We start from the raw sequence: 17777 nt of genomic DNA, 5'->3' as shown, positions 1-17777 counted from the left end.
CACACCAATGGGAGCCAGTGAGTAATTTAAGTTCAATATCTAAAGGGCTTTGGTCTCAACCGCTTATATAATGGCCACCTCCCCTGTTATGTTTGGGGACTTTCAAAGCTCAGGAAATGTAATTCACAGGGATGGGTGATTTGTAGACTGAATATGACAGTTGACAGCAAATCTGTCATCCCATCCATGGATTGCATTCATATGCTCAATTATTCTAGTGCGCATGGAGCGTGTTGTTTTTCTGGTAAGGCGTTAAGGGCAAACAATTACATGAATCACAAGTGGCTTTAAATGTTATGAGCTGTTCCTGTACTTGCTTATGATTATGGACACATGCAATTTATGAAGAGACATGTCCTACAATGGGAGTTACACTGTGAAACGAGGAGTGTTTATTCAAGTCTGAAAGTGGAATAGAAAAAAGAAAAAAGAAAAAAAAAGATAATTAAATAATTTGATACATCTTAACTCATTGAGTGCCAATCCCGAACTAGTTCGGCTTTATTAGCGTATCGTAGAGTGCCGATCCCGAACAAGTTCGGCTTTTAAAAAATAAAAAATAAAAAAAATAAAAAGAATTTTTTTTTGGAAAAAAAAATTTTTGAATTTTTTTTTTTTTTTTTTGGACCCCATCAAATCTGGTGAACATGATTTCAATCGCGATTTTGCATGTTCCACCCCCATACAACCCCATCTAACATACAGGGCAGCCATGTTTGTTTACATAACATGTAAAACATAATGGCGATTATCTCAAGAATGCCTGAACGGATTTCCAATCGGATTTTTTTGTTTGAAAGCTGTGAACAAACTGCACAAATCCACTCCAATGCAATCCAGGATTGCATTGGATTTTTTAGAGCTCATTCTTCTCTGTTTTTTTCCCATGTAGAGGTGTGCAAGGTTTAATCATGGCTAAGTTGACGAAAATAAGGCTTCTAAAATGCTTGGTAGCCAATAGCTAACTTCAAGCTAACTTCATCCTCTTCCTGTACATGCACAAAGGAAAGTGTTCAGGCAAGTCATGGCTGCAGGGCTTCTGCATATACAATAATGACACAGCATATCTCTATGGGACTTTCTATGGTCACTGGGCGCCCTCTAGTGGTGAAAGGGGTGGCACTCAAAGAGTTAAAACAAACAAACAAACAAATGTAAGAAATATGTCATAAAAAAAGAAGAAGTAGTGAAAATAGCTGATCTGCGAAGCGACGCTTTGTGTGCTTGTAGATCTGCTATTTTCACTAGTTTGGGAACCGGGCAATCTCTCTTTTGGGTCTCGACCTGAAAGGTTTGGGAACCACTGCTGTACAGTACCCTTAAGTATAACTAATATTATTCTAGATTTATCTGTTAGTTTTTGAGTACGTTTTAAAATGTATATAATATTTTACTGGGCACCCCGTTACATATCGTCACTGTCGTTTCAAGTTTCAAATTTGTAATTCTTTTTCGTACATCACACAAGACTGTCGCACAAAACTAGTAAAAATGGCAGATCTACAAGCACACAACGCCTCGCACTGCGAGGCGTTGTGTGCTTGTAGATCAGCTATTTTCACCAGTTGAAATCATTTTTTAAATGATAAATACAAAACGAAAGGTTTTGGGCATGAAAGGTGTCCACCCAACAACAACGATATATGCCTTTTATTATCCTAGTGTATGAGCTGGAGCGCAGCCATACGGTAGGTCCTCTGGCAGGAGCCTTTTTGGCTGTTCCAAAGAGCAGGCTCACAAGAAAATGTGACCAGAGCCTTTGCTGTCAGGGCTCACTGGCTCGCATGATGAGCTCAGGCTATACAGTCCACTAAGAAGCATCTTCAAAGCATTTCTTAAAACATACTTTTATAGGAAAAGCCTTTCGCTGGTAATTAATTTTCTTTCAGGAGAAATTAAGTAAGTTATTGCCAGAAGGGCAGAAAATATCCAGGTCCAGGCACTAGTAAGTTTGAAAAGTAAAGGACCTTTATCTAAAGGGCTCAATATAGAATATGTAATATACTTATACCGTATAAGAAGTTCCCAATGCAACTATGCACAAATATGGAGTGTGTTGTCTAACCTCGATGTGTTGCCATGTTAGGCACAAAACAAATCAGTCAGCTCCAGCAAACATGACATCAGGGATCTCCATATATGGGCACCAAAGGCATAGTAGCCCGAACTTCTGTAGACTCTAGCTGTAAAAGAATACACCAATACATGTCAGCTTGCAGCCTTCTTCAGGGTCATTCACCATTTTATTATTGTGTGGCCCCTTTAAAAATGTCTTTCTTTCTTTGGGTTTGTCATTTACTCAAACATTCATCTTATTTATTCTAGATAGCGCCTTGGAATTGTGATTTGTTTTAAAGTGCAACATAAATAAAGCTTATATTTCTGAGGTGTTGCTTAAGTAAATCGATTTAGGTGTCTAATCTGAAACTAATCTGTGGGAAAATATTGGGAATTGCTTTCCTTAATAGGGCCTAAGAGCCTCAAATACCTATTAGTTAAAATGTGACTGTGGGTTAAAAGGAGATTTATGTTTTAAGAAATAATTAAAGGCTGCTTCTTAATAGACTTGTACCACAGCCAATATGACATACATTAACTGACCTTATAGTACTCTTCATAAATCAGTGAGCCCAATAATTTTACATTTAAATCTGCTCTTGGAGCTGAACTAATCAGCAATCTAATTTCAAAGCGACTCGGTTGCAGTTCCACTCAAGCCTTTCCACCGAGCAGCTCTAGAAGGAGAACAAGCACTCATGCTTGCATCACTGCTTGGGGTGACATGGCAATGCGGAGCATTTTATAGAAGAAGGTTAATTAAGGTTAATTAATCTGATTTGAGCAATATGTGCTGATAAATCTGCAGCATTATGTCACCTGCCTTCAAATATTATTGCCCCCTTCTTTTATTTAAATGTCATACAATAGCACGGTCAAGTATAGTTTAAGTGGTTAAACTCACAATATACCGGTACTGTATCATCCACAAAATAGTGGTCACAAAGTTATGTTTATTGTTGTAGGATGTGAACTAATTTGCCACTCGGTCCATTTGAGTCTGTGGTACAGCACAAATGGAATCTATTCAGCAGCTCTAGTTTTATTTTTATTTTTTAATGTGAACTGTATTCATTCACTTCCCAACCAAGATATGTGTGCGCAGTCATCCATGAAGACTCCCTTGAATTTTGTATTACCTTTACAGACATCCACCACACAGGGCAGTATAAGCAGAGGGAATAGTTGGACATTTTTGTCAATTGTTATTGTTTTCATCAATTGTCAAGCATAAATTATTTTCAGCTGGAAGGTAATCTTGGTTTCTAAACTATACCGTGTGTAGTAATAACTTTGTAATGTTTCGCAGTTGTGAGTGTGATGAATGAATGCTAACCTGATAACTACTGGCGCTATTAAAATCCCTCATGTGTGACCTACCACAGCAAAATGCCTTCTGCATACTAGAGAGCCTGCTAGCTGTTCTGCCGTTATTAGAGCGTCACTATTGATTTTGCATGAATGTGCTTTATTCTCAATGCATGTATCTCGCGCAGTACCGCCATTACACAGCCAGTGCCACTAATTATTTACGGTACAATTGAAGAATTAGTAGATTTCTGTTATGGTATAGATCCAGCTCTTGAAATTCACTTTCATTCTTCATTTACTGTGATACAAGTATCTTAAAACTTCTTTCACAAAACAAGCCTTGGAGGAGGCACTGTAATTATTCCATAGAAAGATTTATGCACTGAAAATAGCAGATCTAAAAGCTCACAACTCGTTGAAATGCACTGTGTTGTAACTTGTAAGCCTGTAGTGTAGATCGTCTATTTATGGCATTCGACTCCATCGTACGTTGCACTTCAAAGTACCGCATGCCTTGAACCAGTTAAGATGAGTTAGTTACACAACGTTCGAGGATCAAAGTTCAATGTTTCTTTATTGTTATTTGTTACATCTTGTGTATACAGTAGGTACAAAAGAGTGAGATTATTTAGTTCTTTTGGCTACTGTGGAAATAGTTGTGTTCCTTAATTACTTGTCATTCTCCAGACCTTCACAGTCAAGCACACAAGCACTGGAGGTTGTGATTTAGCCAGAGGCAAAGCTGAGGGCTATTTACCCGCCCAAAACATCTAGCAATAGGCTACACTCGAGAAAGCTTTTAAACCAACACTTCGCTCTGGTCTATTTGTCTCTAGGCTTCACCTAGAATGTTCACAATTCTTAAAACAGAAAGCCAAAATATGGTCGATATTATAGATTCTTTTACATTGCAGGGCTGATTTGGTGCGGGGCTACAAGGCTGTCTACATTGGTTGGTTGATCCATCCAGCCATCCATTTCAGTCAAACATTCCTTCACAATGTATCTCAAAATCCGTAAGGAGGAGACCTCAGCCAAACAGCCAATAAGGATACCTAGGTCTCTATACAGTGTGCACATTTGCCCGTAAAAATAGATATAGATAGATTATGAGGCAGAGTGTGTGTGTGTGTGTGTGTGTGTGTGTGTGTGTGTGTGTGTGTGTGTGTGTGTGTGTGTGTGTGTGTGTGTGTGTGTGTGTGTGTGTGTGTGTGTGTGTGTGTGTGCGCGCGCGTGTGCGCGTACGGGAGGGCGGGAGGGCGGGTGAGAACATGGAGAATGCAGAGTAGGCATAATCATAACTTTTTGGCTGAAGATCCAATACAATGTGTCATGTTCTGGTTTAAACTTTAAGGGGAGCTGGTCAGTCAGTAGTGTGCTTGGGACCTGCTTCACTGGAGTGACAGCATAATTGATTCGACCTACTTTTGTGCAGCTGCACTGGCATGATGTAATTAATTATTTGGGAGCACCTGTGTATTGCATTTTAGAAAGGGTCCCTGCTACCCCTATTGCAGCCAACCAGAGAGCTCAACTCCTCTCCGCCAGCCCAACTGTTGGGAGCCTTTCGAGCATGTTTGGTCGGCTTTCAACGCTACCCTACAACTTACAATCTGACACAACAGCGTAATCACTGCCCATTCGACAACATATTTCTGTCCACACGCTTTCCAGCGCTTACCGCCACTGACGTTGTTGCGGTGGAGAGCTGCCTTTAGGCACCCCTAGACAGGGGCATTACACAATCTCATAACCAGAAATGAGAAGTACTTGATTGATTAAATGACAGACATCCTTTATTTTTTATGTTCCCATATTATGATCTGGGTTGAGTGTGACACACTTGCTTTTTTGGTGCCCACTCGTCCAGGTGCCCAGTTATCTCCACCCTTAAGTGTGCATTTGTCCAAGTGCCCACATACTGTATCCCTAGTGCCCAGATGGTTTTGGTGCCCAGTTGTACAGGTGTTGCTCAACAGTGCCACTATGTCACCCAGCGGTATTGTAGCTGTTGAGGCCGTCCGCATACATAGGCCGTCTGCATACATACAGACATACATACACACTCGGGTCAAGTGGTGGACCAGCTGGCACCCCTCAAAAACTTGCATATGCACAACTTTTATTAGAAAAGTGGTATAACATCATTTGTTAGCCCATTAGTATGGAGTTATTTCCTCTTACGCAAGCACAGAACACCACATTGTCAGCTATAGTCTGTGCAGTGAGTTTGAAGCAACTTTTAAAAATGAAACGTCACTTGGCGTCACCCAATGTGATGTCCCTACTTAGTCACAGTTAAGGTCCTTGCACATTGCTGCGAAAAAAAGGAACCCCTAGCTGAGAGAAATCTGCAAAAACGTTTTTCAGACCAAGGACCCCTTAGCTGAGAGAGAGAGAAAGCAGGAACCCAGTGGCAACAGCTGCGGAAAACAAAAAAAAATCAACCCTGGTCCGAAAATTAATTATAACACGGACATAACGTGCTGTCGAGTCGAGTTTTACCTGCTCCGAGATTCGATCGGAAAAAAAAACACCAATGTGCAAGGACCTTTAGTCAGAACAAGACAGCATTTTTCTCACCTTGGGCTCCAAGTATTCAAATGCAATGAATTCAGAGACAGGTGGTTGGCTAGAGATTAGTGAATAGAACAGACATTTTGTTAAATGTAATTACCATTCTAATTCTAAAACAATAGCAATTGCAGTGGTTCATGTTTTAAAGTTTCAGACTGATGAGGGAACTTGATAGTCTTGTTGGGAAACTAAAAGAGCTCACATGTCAAGTAGTATGTTTTATACTTTATCATTGTTCTAACATGTTGGTGGAGGCAATGCAACATGTTGTTGTTAAAGGGCCTACACCATGCTTTTAAAACTATATTTTTTGTATAAATATATGCTCAAAATTGAGTCTAAAGCTGCATTCACACTGCAGATATATAGTTGAACGTTTAGCTTGCTTGGTCAATGTTATCTCAATGGAAACCAGCTTTAAAGCTTCCAAACCTTCGTTTGGTGTGTGTCCTGTATCTTTAAAGCTGGTTTCCAGCATTTGCTGCATTCACACTACAGATATATAGTTGAACGTTTTGCTTGCTTGGTCAATGTTATCTCAATGGAAACCAGCTTTAAAGATACAGATTTTTTTTCATTTTTTTTTACTCTGAAAAAAAAACGGGAAACGAGAGTGACGTCACTCTCGTCAACTCTCAGAACAGCACTGTTCTGAGAACCTGTGGAAAGCTTTTCATCTCTGTCTGCCCAAAACCAGAGAAAGACACAACGGTCAGAAATAGGACTTTGTGAGGATAGAAGGTGCCAGTGGGACCCCAAAAAAAGGTTTTAAAATAGAAAAAGTGAAAATTCATGGTGTAGGTCCTTTAACTAGCTATCAATTCAAGTCCAAGAATTCTTTGAAGCCAGAATGTTCAGAGCTTCGGTTTTCAGAAAAACCTATATTTCAATAAGCTATTAGGTCAGTCCAAGCCAGTCATAATAGCTAATAATTTTGTTGCTCTGATACTGTACTTGATGATATGAAAAAGTATATATACTGTATACATTTTCAATAATATGTGTTTGGTCACAAATGATCAGAAGGTTTGTCAGGCCCTGTCCGTTAGTGAGACTTCATTCAATACCTTTTATTTTTCAGACTTGGAAAACTTCAAGACTTCAAGAAGAAGCTCTGTGTCTGTCCGTGAGGGACAAGGGGTGGTTCTGCTTTGTGGCCCTCCCCCTCATTCTGGAGGTAAGTAAACGCTCTCTTTGCATTTCAAGTGAAGGGGTGAAGTTGTTTAGCTCAGTTTCCTACAGAACTCGGCCAATGGCATTCTGAAGATCATGTTTAAGAAACTGCTGCTCCAAAACTGCATTATCGTAATGCTTCCAGTCCTGATAGGTATTTATTTGTATAGAGAGGTTCTGCTGTATCGCTGGTTACCCCTTGGCTTCCTTTTGCCTATAGTTTATCTTTGAGACAGAGTTGTTTGTTGTTTGTGCTGCACATGTCCTTTGTTCACTGGTGCTAACCAACACCTTGCACCAGCCATTGTGGGGGAATAGGATTTTTCCAAGTGATTCATTGCAGCATCTAGACGTGAGCATCCTCTGCTAGCCATGGGAGTTGTAACTCCCTTGTTGCCATGGGACAACTTACGATTCTCCCTTACAGCCACTGATTGGAGCCCTATATTCTCTTCTCATCAACAGCTGGATTGAACTATTATTGGATTTCAGCAACACTTCCCCAGACCTCCTGCATACATACTATACATTATTACCACCAGCTGACTAAAGGCATGCTTTTCCAATAAGAAACTCCCAATGACCCAGTGGTGGACCATTATATTAAAACTTTCACCTAATAAATAAACATAATGTTTCTGCTGCTTTGTTAGAAATTGCTTAGGTATTGAAGGTAGAATTGGATTATTGTGTGCGCTATCGATCCATGCACTGTAGCTGCTATGCAGTCCATAGAACTAACGTACTGTATGTACAGTTCTCTGTATATGTCATGGACGATAACTGAAAAAGCGGTAAAACGTGGAAGAACGTTGTGTTTGTAAGCTTGTATTTGGTTGGTACTTTACTCAAGTTAGTTACAAACTCTGGAAGTCTGGAAAATCATACAGAATTTCTGGCCTTTCTATACCGCTAACCTTTGACCACCCCCATATGACTCATACAGTTGGTAACAGCATTATAGGCAGTGGCATACTTGCACTTAAAGCTTTTTCAACAGCGTGAATAACTAGAGGTGCAATTCTGGGAAATTGTGGTTGCCTATTTATTATTAGGCCTATATATTGTGATGGGCCTGGCACATGAAGCCATTATATTTACCAATTCTTTTTTTAACCCATTATGGACAGGGACACATTAAAGTGTATTACCCCCTCAGTGAGTGAGTGAGTGAGTGAGTGAGTGAGGGAGGGAGGGAGGGAGGGAGGGAGTGAGTCCCCTGCATATCTCGAGAACCATTTCATTTAATTTCATTTTATTTTGTTTCGCACAACAAAATAACATCGAACCGATCGATTGCGAAATCTTTGTGTCGGTCTCTCTCCGTCCGTGTCCGCCCACTCACAGTATTTCGAGAACTCGGCGTGCGTATCACCAAGAACCAGATGGAGTAATGTGCTGGGTGGGAAGTTGGTCGAATCACCAATTGTCCAGAATGAAGGTAATAGTATTATGGAGATCCCTGAAGAAGGCATGGAATCGAATGCACAGAATCGGTGGGAGGTCGGTCGGATCAGGTTCCCCAAAAATACCTATATATGGAGATCCTTGATGTCATCATATGACATCATAGACCAACCTCCAAGTGCTATGATAAACACTGCTCTAAGTATGCTCTAAGTATTGCATAACTGGAGGTTATTACATTCCCAACGGCCACCGTTCCCAATGGGCATTGTTCCCAATGGGCATCATTCCCATCAGGCATCGGCCTAGTATATTTAGAATTGTGACAAGTGCCATTACTTAGGATATTATATGGAATGCCATGACATTACCTTACCTCATTCGTCATTAAAAGTTCAACATATTCACAATCACCTCCAATTGTATGTTTTGCCAGCACCAAACGCATACACATGCACGCACACATGCGTGCACACACACGCGCGCGCGTGCGCATACACATTGTATAGTTTACTCACAAATGCATCTAGTACTGCATATGCATCAAACTAGTCATACTGGTCTCAATGCAAAGCAGTCAACCACAGAGCAAATCTAGGAGTGGATTGTGTTGGCAAAGCCTTTGTTTAAGCTCATCTTTTATAATTGTTCCATCGACCGTGTCTCTGCTCTCTGCTTGGACACAGTGTTTATTTAACCCAGAGCACAGCGCACACATGGAGCCAAAAGTACACTTTTGATTAAAATTCATTTTTTACTGTGCAGCAGGAATGTCTTGCTGGCCTATCTCAGGCAGCCCACAACTTTGTCATCATGGATTCAGTCCTTGCTTCTATCATTTGATGTTTAACACCATTGTAATGTCTTTGAATATTAAAACATGTTATCCATTGTTGTTCCAAAATTAAAAATTAAAAAAAAGAAAAAGAAAAAGATTAACCAGTGCGAAGTGAGCAGTGCAAACACGACACACCTTCATTTTTTGGCTACTTTTCGGGGCTGACACACACAGAAACGGTATGAGAGGTTTGCACCGTTCAAAAGGTTGAGAATCACTGATGCAATTGTCTAATGTCAACAATGGACATCAGTATACTGTATAGCAGAGACAGACCGATGGCATAGTTAGTCATGGGGGTTGCAATACATACTGTATGCAGTGCATGTACTTTACAGACCGCCCGAGGTGGTCAGGGTATACGTCTATGATCATTAGCCGTCACATATTCATGCCAGTTCTTTGGCTTGGGGAGGATTCTCACAGGGTGTCATTAGGCCTGTGACAACCAGTGGCAGTCATTGTTGACAGGATTTATTGTGCCACCCAAGCCACCAACCTCATGAAGACCTTATTGTGTCTTAATCACATTCTGCACATCCCTATTCATTACCATATGGTGGTTGGCCTGACCATAGACTGAGGTGTTGAGGAGCCTCTGTGTATATCCAGTACTCTGGGGCATCCACCTGCCAGAGGGGGCTGTCAGAGAACACATTATGTATAACAGCCAGCTGTCCACATGTGTTCACTGGCTGTCTGGCACCTCTCTGTTCAGAAGGGGCCGGTCATGTTCAACAGAGGATAAGATGCTAGGAAAGAGAGAGGGGGCTGTTTACTGTGTGCAGGACTTGAGGGATTGCCTGATGCCAATCGTTCAGATATGCGGTTGTCCTGAACGCCGATATGTACATATATATATGGATATCCAATTGTCCAGAACCACCGATCCAACCAATATGCCCATATATGCCAATATACCTGTACATGGGCATATACTAATGACATCATGGATCTCCATATATGGGCATAAAAGGGACACTGGTTGACAGACAGATACAGAGATCTCCATATATGGGCACAAAGGGGACACAGACAGACAGGTACAACGGGCACAATGACACAGACTCAGACATATTGGTTGGATCGGCATCGATGTAGGTGTGAGGGTTGCATAGCGGCTCGAACCTCTCGTAAAGAAAACATACCATGATTTTTTATTGATGTTATATGTTGGGAATTGCATGCTGATCTAACTCAGGCATGGAAGGTCTGGTTCCTTCAGTCAATATTGTATAAACACTGTAAGGAGCTACATGTTTACAAGTGAGTTTCTTTTTTCATTTTTTTCCAGGGTCATCTAACCTTAATCTGAGTAGCAGATGACAGATTACATGAATAATCTCCTTTCAAATCCCTTATTCTGATATGTCTTCCCTTCTTTATCTGTCCATCTTTTTTAATATCAAAAGTAATTATCACTCCAGATTACTAAGAACACCATGCACTCCTCTCAGCGTGTGTCAAAGTAACTTTGGGGATGAGGTGCTACAGCGACAGTAACTATAGACATGAAATGGGATTTATTTATAATACAGTACAGTATGTACTGTAGGCTGTATATTTATATGTATATGCTATGTATAATATATTATGTATGTATATTTGTTTATTTTTACTGCAATGCATTGTGATGCGATGCATTGTTCTTCTTTTTGTACTATTTTTGCTAGACTATTTGTGAAATTTTGAAATTTACCTATAATGACATGCCAAAAATAGGAACGCCAGGTTGAAAGTGGTTACGAGAACAGGCTCCATTCTCATTAATATGCGAAAAGGTCATGGTGGAATGAGAATGCAGAGCACACACACACACACACACACACACACACACACACACACACACACACACACACACACACACACGTCTGCATGCGTCTTAAGCCTCATCTAAGCTCCTTACATTCACAGCGCAGTTGTTTCAGTGTTCAAAGTGTGTGTGTGTGTGTGTGTGTGTGTGTGTGTGTGTGTGTGTGTGTGTGTGTGTGTGTGTGTGTGTGTGTGTGTGTGTGTGTGTGTGTGTACACTATGTGCATCTAAAGAAACATAAAAAAATAAAATACAGCATGTAAGCATACTGTATAGGTTTACTAGGTTTACTGCTCGTGCGTGCGTGCGTGCGTGCGTGCGTGCGTGCGTGCGTGCGTGTGCATGTGCGTGTGTGTGGTGTTTTAAGCCCCTGTAGCTGTGGTGTACGGGACGTAATTCCAGGTTTTTCCTCTCCTCTGCTATCTGGTTGCCTGTGTCTAACCACCTCCATCCTTGGTGCTGGGGTACAGCCGCCCGTCATGTCCCAGGGCTCCCTGTGCCGGTACATAAACACAAATCCCTCAATGCCACTGGGGATTTCATCCCTGGAGGAATGCGCTGTCACCTGCTGTGCAAGGGGAAAATAACAATTGTGGAAAACATGACAGCTCCGTCCCTGACACCTAGCTTGCTTAGCCGAGCGCTAGACTGCGTTTTTTACTTTTAATCATAGCCTACGGCTGACCTTTTACAGCTTTATTATTACGATATGCAATTACAATACTTGAAGTGCTGCAGCTCAATTAAAGAAGCATATAACTGGTGTATATTTTTGTCACATTGTTCTGTACATGACCTGTCGTGCTTTCTACTAATATGGGTAATTTGCCCGTTCTCATGCTGAAGAAATGTACATGGTGTTGGTGGGTTTGGATTTGATATACTTGATGTCTTCTTCGTTTCACTTAAACGGTGGAACATGGCTTTGTGGAATTTAAGCTGTCTATTGATTAATAGGGCCTTGACTCTCAATAATAATAAGAGTGGCGGATTTTAGTCACGTGTTTGCCGCTTTGGTGTTTATCTTTTCATACTTTATGCTGCAGAGCAGAGGATATTGACTAGTAGACTCATGGCTATTCAGCAGTGGTGTAAAGTACTGTAACTAAGTACATTTACTTCAGTACTGTACTTAAGTACAATTTTGAGTTGTTTGTACTTTACTTGATTACTTCCAATACTTTTACTTTTACTCCACTACATCTCAGATCCAAATATTGTACTTTTACTCCCAACATTTATTTGAAAACTTTAGTTACTAGTTACTTTGTAGATTTTGATTATTATTACAAGACATACATTAACCACTTCAGCCCTACAGTACATACATTTCGGCCATTTGAAAATAGCCGTGTGTGTCACAATGCACAAGCTCATCTGCTATTTTCAAAAGACTTTTAGACATTTTAATAATTTGAAAACGTGTTAAATGGGACATTCTTTATAATGAGTACTTTCTACTTTTGTACTTTAAAAAGTACCGTTTAATACTTTTGTACTTTTACTCAAGTAAATGTTGCAGACTTTTACTTTACTTCTACATTGCAGTATTGATACTTAAGTAAAAACATGGAGTACTTTTTCCACCACTGCTATTCAGACTGCATGAGGCAAGACCCGTCTCACTGCCCCATGTGTGCAAGACCCTGGAGAGCTGCTTTTGATAATGACTCCTCATGTTGAGCTTTATTTGTGGAGAGGATGATGCAAGGCATAGCTGTCCCAGTTACAAAACAGGTACACAGTGGCAAATGTAAGTCTCTGTAAGAAAAGAAAAATTAACTCCCATGATCTGTCTGCGAAGATGATGGACATGACAGGATGCATGTTACTAATTGACTAATCGTTCAATTATTAACGCATTTGTAAACGGTATCTTAACGATCAGATTGAACAATTGCCTCCCCCGGGCCGCCAGTTGCCCATGTATGCCCTATACTGCACAGTGCCCTGTGTTACTTTATCCATTTGTAACTCTCTAAGGAGCCTACAGATGAAGCAAATGGGCCCGTTAAGGTCCATTTGGTTTCATTTGTACACTCAGATTCAAATGATCACCCAGAATTGCACTTGTACCAGATAAATGGCATGTGTTCAAATAAGTGCTTTCATTATAAAGTAACCATATACAAGAATCATGGCCGACATAACTGAAACTAAACAAGTATAAGACTGAGTAGAACAACAATGTCTCCCCATGTTCTATTGTCTCTAGCAGCTCTTTATAAGGAGAGAGAACCAAATGGGCTACTATGGGTCTGTAAAGGGAGCTGCATACTCTGAATACACCTGAATGACGTCATATTGTAGTCTGGACCGAGCCAAACTGATCTTTTTTCGTCTCTTCTAGTGGAGAATGCATTGGGCTTAACTCAGATAGCTATATTTTCGTCCATGCCTTACCCCTTATCCCTAAACTTCTTCTTTTTTGAAAAACATTTTAAAACACTTCAAATAGCCAATCTACATCGACACCTTGTGAGCTTGTAGATCAGCTATTTGAAATATTTAAAAATGTTTTTCAAAATTGTAAAAAAAAAAAAGGAAAATAAGTTTAGGGATAAGGGTTAAGGTATGGACGAAAATAGATCACAGAATGTACACATGAACACAATGATGGGTCCATTTGGTTCTCAGAGTTTAAACACTTTAAATGATTTTGATTTTACTGTGCAGATGTAGGCACAAAGGCTGAGGATGGTGCCGCACACACACACACACACACACACACACACACACACACACACACACACACACACACACACACACACACACACACACACACACACACACTACAATATTTGGCAGGCCAACATTTGGGATTTGGGAGCACACCAAAAGTATCTGGTAATTGGTTTTAATGCATTAGACTCTAAAGTAGGGCCACGGGTGTGAGACAAACCAGTTAAATTATGATGAATGTTTCACAGTCATTCTCGCTGACAGTTATATAGTCTGTCTAGAAATGTGATGTTTCTTTGTCCATAAAGATGTGTCCTGGGAGAGTCCAGCTCTCCTCCTATCCTGCCACCACAGTGAATCACGGGAGCAGAAGGAGTTGAAAGGCTGTCACTTTCTCTCTCATTCAAAGGCCAATACATTCATAGGCTCCTCGTGTGACCTAGCGTTGCTTGTTGTACTACTCAGTTATTGTGTTTAGTCTTGGATCTAATGCAGCTATGACCCCTATTCTCTAATGGAGAGAGACCTCTTAAAACCTGATTCCTACTTCGTTGCACGACCGTGCAGTGCACTGAAAACAGACGACACAAGCTCAGAAGGCGTTGCGCTTGCAATGCCTTGTGAGCTTGCAGGTCTGCTATTTTCGGCATGCGACTCTGTCTTTCGACAGCATACATTTGGCTTAAGGGGCACTCAAGACTGTGTGTGTGCGTGTGTGTGTGTGTGTGTGTGTGTGTGTGTGTGTGTGTGTGTGTGTGTGTGTGTGTGTGTGTGTGTGTGTGTGTGTGTGTGTGTGTGTGTGTGTGTGTGTGTGTGTGTGTGTGTGTGTGTGTGTGTGTGTGTGTGTGTGTGTGTGTGTGTGTGTGCCTGCATGCTCGCTTGCATGCGCGTATAGCCGCGCGCACTCGCGCGTGTGTGTATGCATGTATTTGTGAGAGTGAGAGAGATGTGTGTTATTGCAATTCATGCTCCCACCCGAGGCCTTGAGAAAAGCAAGCATGTGCATCCTGTCTAGTCCTGTAAAGGAATATTAGACAAGAGGAATCTCTGAGCCTGGAGCATGACACATTTGCTTAATACCAGAATGACTATGTCTGTTTGTTTATTTGCTTTTTTTATTTGTATTTATCCGGCAGCCAATCAGGGGCTAATGTATACTTTAACTTACTGCATGTCAAGCCTAAACATGCCAGACCACCAGTATGGTCCTCTAAGACAGTGTTCTCAACCTTTTCAGGCCGCGACCCCCAAAATAATCATATTTTAAGTCAGGGTTCGATCCTCTGCCGGGTCATACCAAAGAGAAATGGGACCCAGTGCCTCCCTGCTTGGCACTCAGCACCAAGGGTTGGATTGGGGGTAAGTCCCTGTGACATAGTAGTGTCATATCCAGGGGTTGTACTTGTACATCAAGCTGCCTCACACTACTGAAACAGGAGATAGGCCCCTGCCCTATGGGCCTCATTGCTCGCCAAGGCTTACTTACTTACTTCCCGGGAGCATTTTAAACTCCCGGCAGCCATCACGGATGCCATTTCATGCCATTATGCCTTTCCAGAAGTAATTTCTTCCTAAATCTTTGGTATGTTATTTCGCATACCCAATAGCACCAGAATATCTTTCATCAATTATTTGGGGTTTCATGCTATCTATTATTTGATTCATTGCAAACAGACCACCAGGGGGCGAGCACTACTTCTTTGCGATGGTTTTTGTAAACGTTATAACCATACCACCTAACACCATACCAGCTACTAATAACACATACGTTTCCAAATGGTAACACCTTTGTAAATTAGCCAGTAAGCCATAAAAAGACTGAAGCATTGATAAACCAGCATGGCTCCTCTGATATTGATCGATGGCTTGTTTTGTTTGTTGACCCCCAGTCCTCATTATTCCCTGTGTTGAAATTAATATGTATATGTTTTTTAGCAGTAGGACTGACTCTGTGGGTGGGCTGAAGGAAGAGTTGGAGGAATGGCTGTGTCGTGTAATCCCATTAGTTACTGTGAACAAGGGCAGGGTGCCTAACCTACGATGGAATAGCCTCGCAGTCACTCTAAGGGAAAGCCCCACGCTGTGTTCCTTTAACACAACTAAAACAATTAGTTAAAATTGTCTCAACCATGTGAGCATTGATCCATTTTAAATCTTAGATCCTGCAAACGTATTCCCCGCTGGAAAAAAATCTGGTCTATGTCTCCTGCTCCATCGGTTGCGCTCGCAATAAACAATATACAAACAAAAACATTGATTCAGGTGATGTTACACCTATTAAGAGCGAGTTAAGAGCTTCAATCTATTTGTGTTTTTTCGCTGGGGAATGTAAACAGACCCGCACCGCATGACGTAACTTCCGTTAAACGCAGCACTTCCGCTAGAAATCTTGGAACCAAGCGGAAGTCATATTGTGCCCAGGGTGCTATTAGACTATACAGTAGGTATTTAGGTTGTTAGTTAGGCTTAACTTAGGTATGGTATTTTAATTGTATTTATTTATTTGTAGGCAGTTGAGTTGTATATTGTTTCTCTCTATTTGTCATCCTGTTGTCACTGTGGCGTATTTGTATGTGGGACTACAGATGGAAATGAGCTTCTAGCTAAATCTGGCATATTTACATGCAGTCATGTGTATTGACTGAAATGTTCATTAAGTATTGTAGGCCTAAAGTAAATCACTGAACACTCACCTCTTTGACAGTAATGCCTGATTTATTTTAGTTTTTGTTACGCACTCGCACTGTGTCAAAAACAGCTGATTTACAAGCGCACCAGTTGCAGCGTGGCGCTATGTGATCTTGCTATTCTGCTATTTTAGGTGCAGGACACTGACATGCAAGTATCAAGTAGTATAAATCACCCCTAAGAGATATATAGCACTTATTATCTTTAAATCATCACCCATTTGTGGACATTCAATAGTTGCACTGTAGCTATTAGTTGAGGATGAAGTGCACATTCATCTTGGAGCTCAAATTAGATTATTGAATTTTTTGACAGCGGTGAAAGCAATAGAAGTAAAACATATTTTCACAATATAAGATATGTCATGCTAAACTATTGTAACACAATGCACATGTGGTTATTGGAAACATTTGGTAGATTTACTTTTGTTTGTTATAGTTTTTTTTTTATGTTTTAGCATCTCTGTGTTGCAACACCATCCCTTTGTTATCACAGATCCATGTGGGTGTGATTGAAGTGCAAAGTCACACATTTGAATTGTTCCTGTCCTAACTTTGCATATTCAATGCTCAAACTAAAAGTGCCAAGCTATGCGCCTTTTGAATTTATTCCAGTGTCTCTTCCATTGACTGAAGTTCATTCATAGTGACTTGGATCTGCAAAGCGATCAATAACCGCTCAGCACAATAATTCAATCCCACACTGTGAAGTATTACGGTAGATGTACAGTATTGGTACTTCTCAAAAGCCATGACCAGTTTCACTAAAGCAGAATTAATTAAGCCAGGATTTAAGCCAAATCCAGGTTTGACAAAGCCATCTCCGTACAGCCTGGTTTGTTCCGTTCCACCAACGCCAAGCCAGGCTGAGAAGGAGCGACTTTGTCGAGCCAGGATCAAGCCAGGCTGAATGCGTGTTCACGTATTCCTTTAAAAGCCCATTAGTTCGATCGTATATTCCTTGATCGTGACCAATCATTGAACCAAAGACCAGAGCGGCGTTCTCAACCCCCCTCCCCGCGTCTCTCTCTCACACCGCGCAAGAGAGCAAGGACAAGGAGACGGGGGCACAGGGGGACGCAAGCCTCGGCTCACATGAAAAACAGACAGGCGCGCTGTGAAGCTATAGAATAATTACACCTACAGACCACACTCTTAGACCACCTTATCCATTTTTTATAATCTCAAGAACTTCGGCAATATATTATCAAACATTTAAACAACAATGTGGT

At 41.0% G+C, this 17777-nt stretch overlaps 1 protein-coding gene across 1 annotated transcript in view; it reads left to right on the top strand.

The window, feature by feature from the left end:
- Positions 1-17777, top strand: part of cntn4 (contactin 4) — a gene marked incomplete at its 5' end in the record, with an annotated part of 181972 nt that overhangs the window by 57817 nt on the left and 106378 nt on the right. Inside the window, one exon of the mRNA XM_080728858.1 lies at positions 7028-7123. Within this exon, the coding sequence (XP_080584984.1) occupies positions 7028-7123 (96 nt within the window). The remainder of the gene's footprint in view (positions 1-7027; positions 7124-17777) is intronic.

Source organism: Nannobrachium achirus (assembly GCF_963921795.1).
Source record: "Nannobrachium achirus genome assembly, chromosome: 6".
Lineage (NCBI taxonomy): Eukaryota > Metazoa > Chordata > Actinopteri > Myctophiformes > Myctophidae > Nannobrachium > Nannobrachium achirus.
The sequence above is the reverse complement of the archived record's forward strand: the minus strand, read 5'-3'. Positions and strand labels throughout refer to the sequence as shown.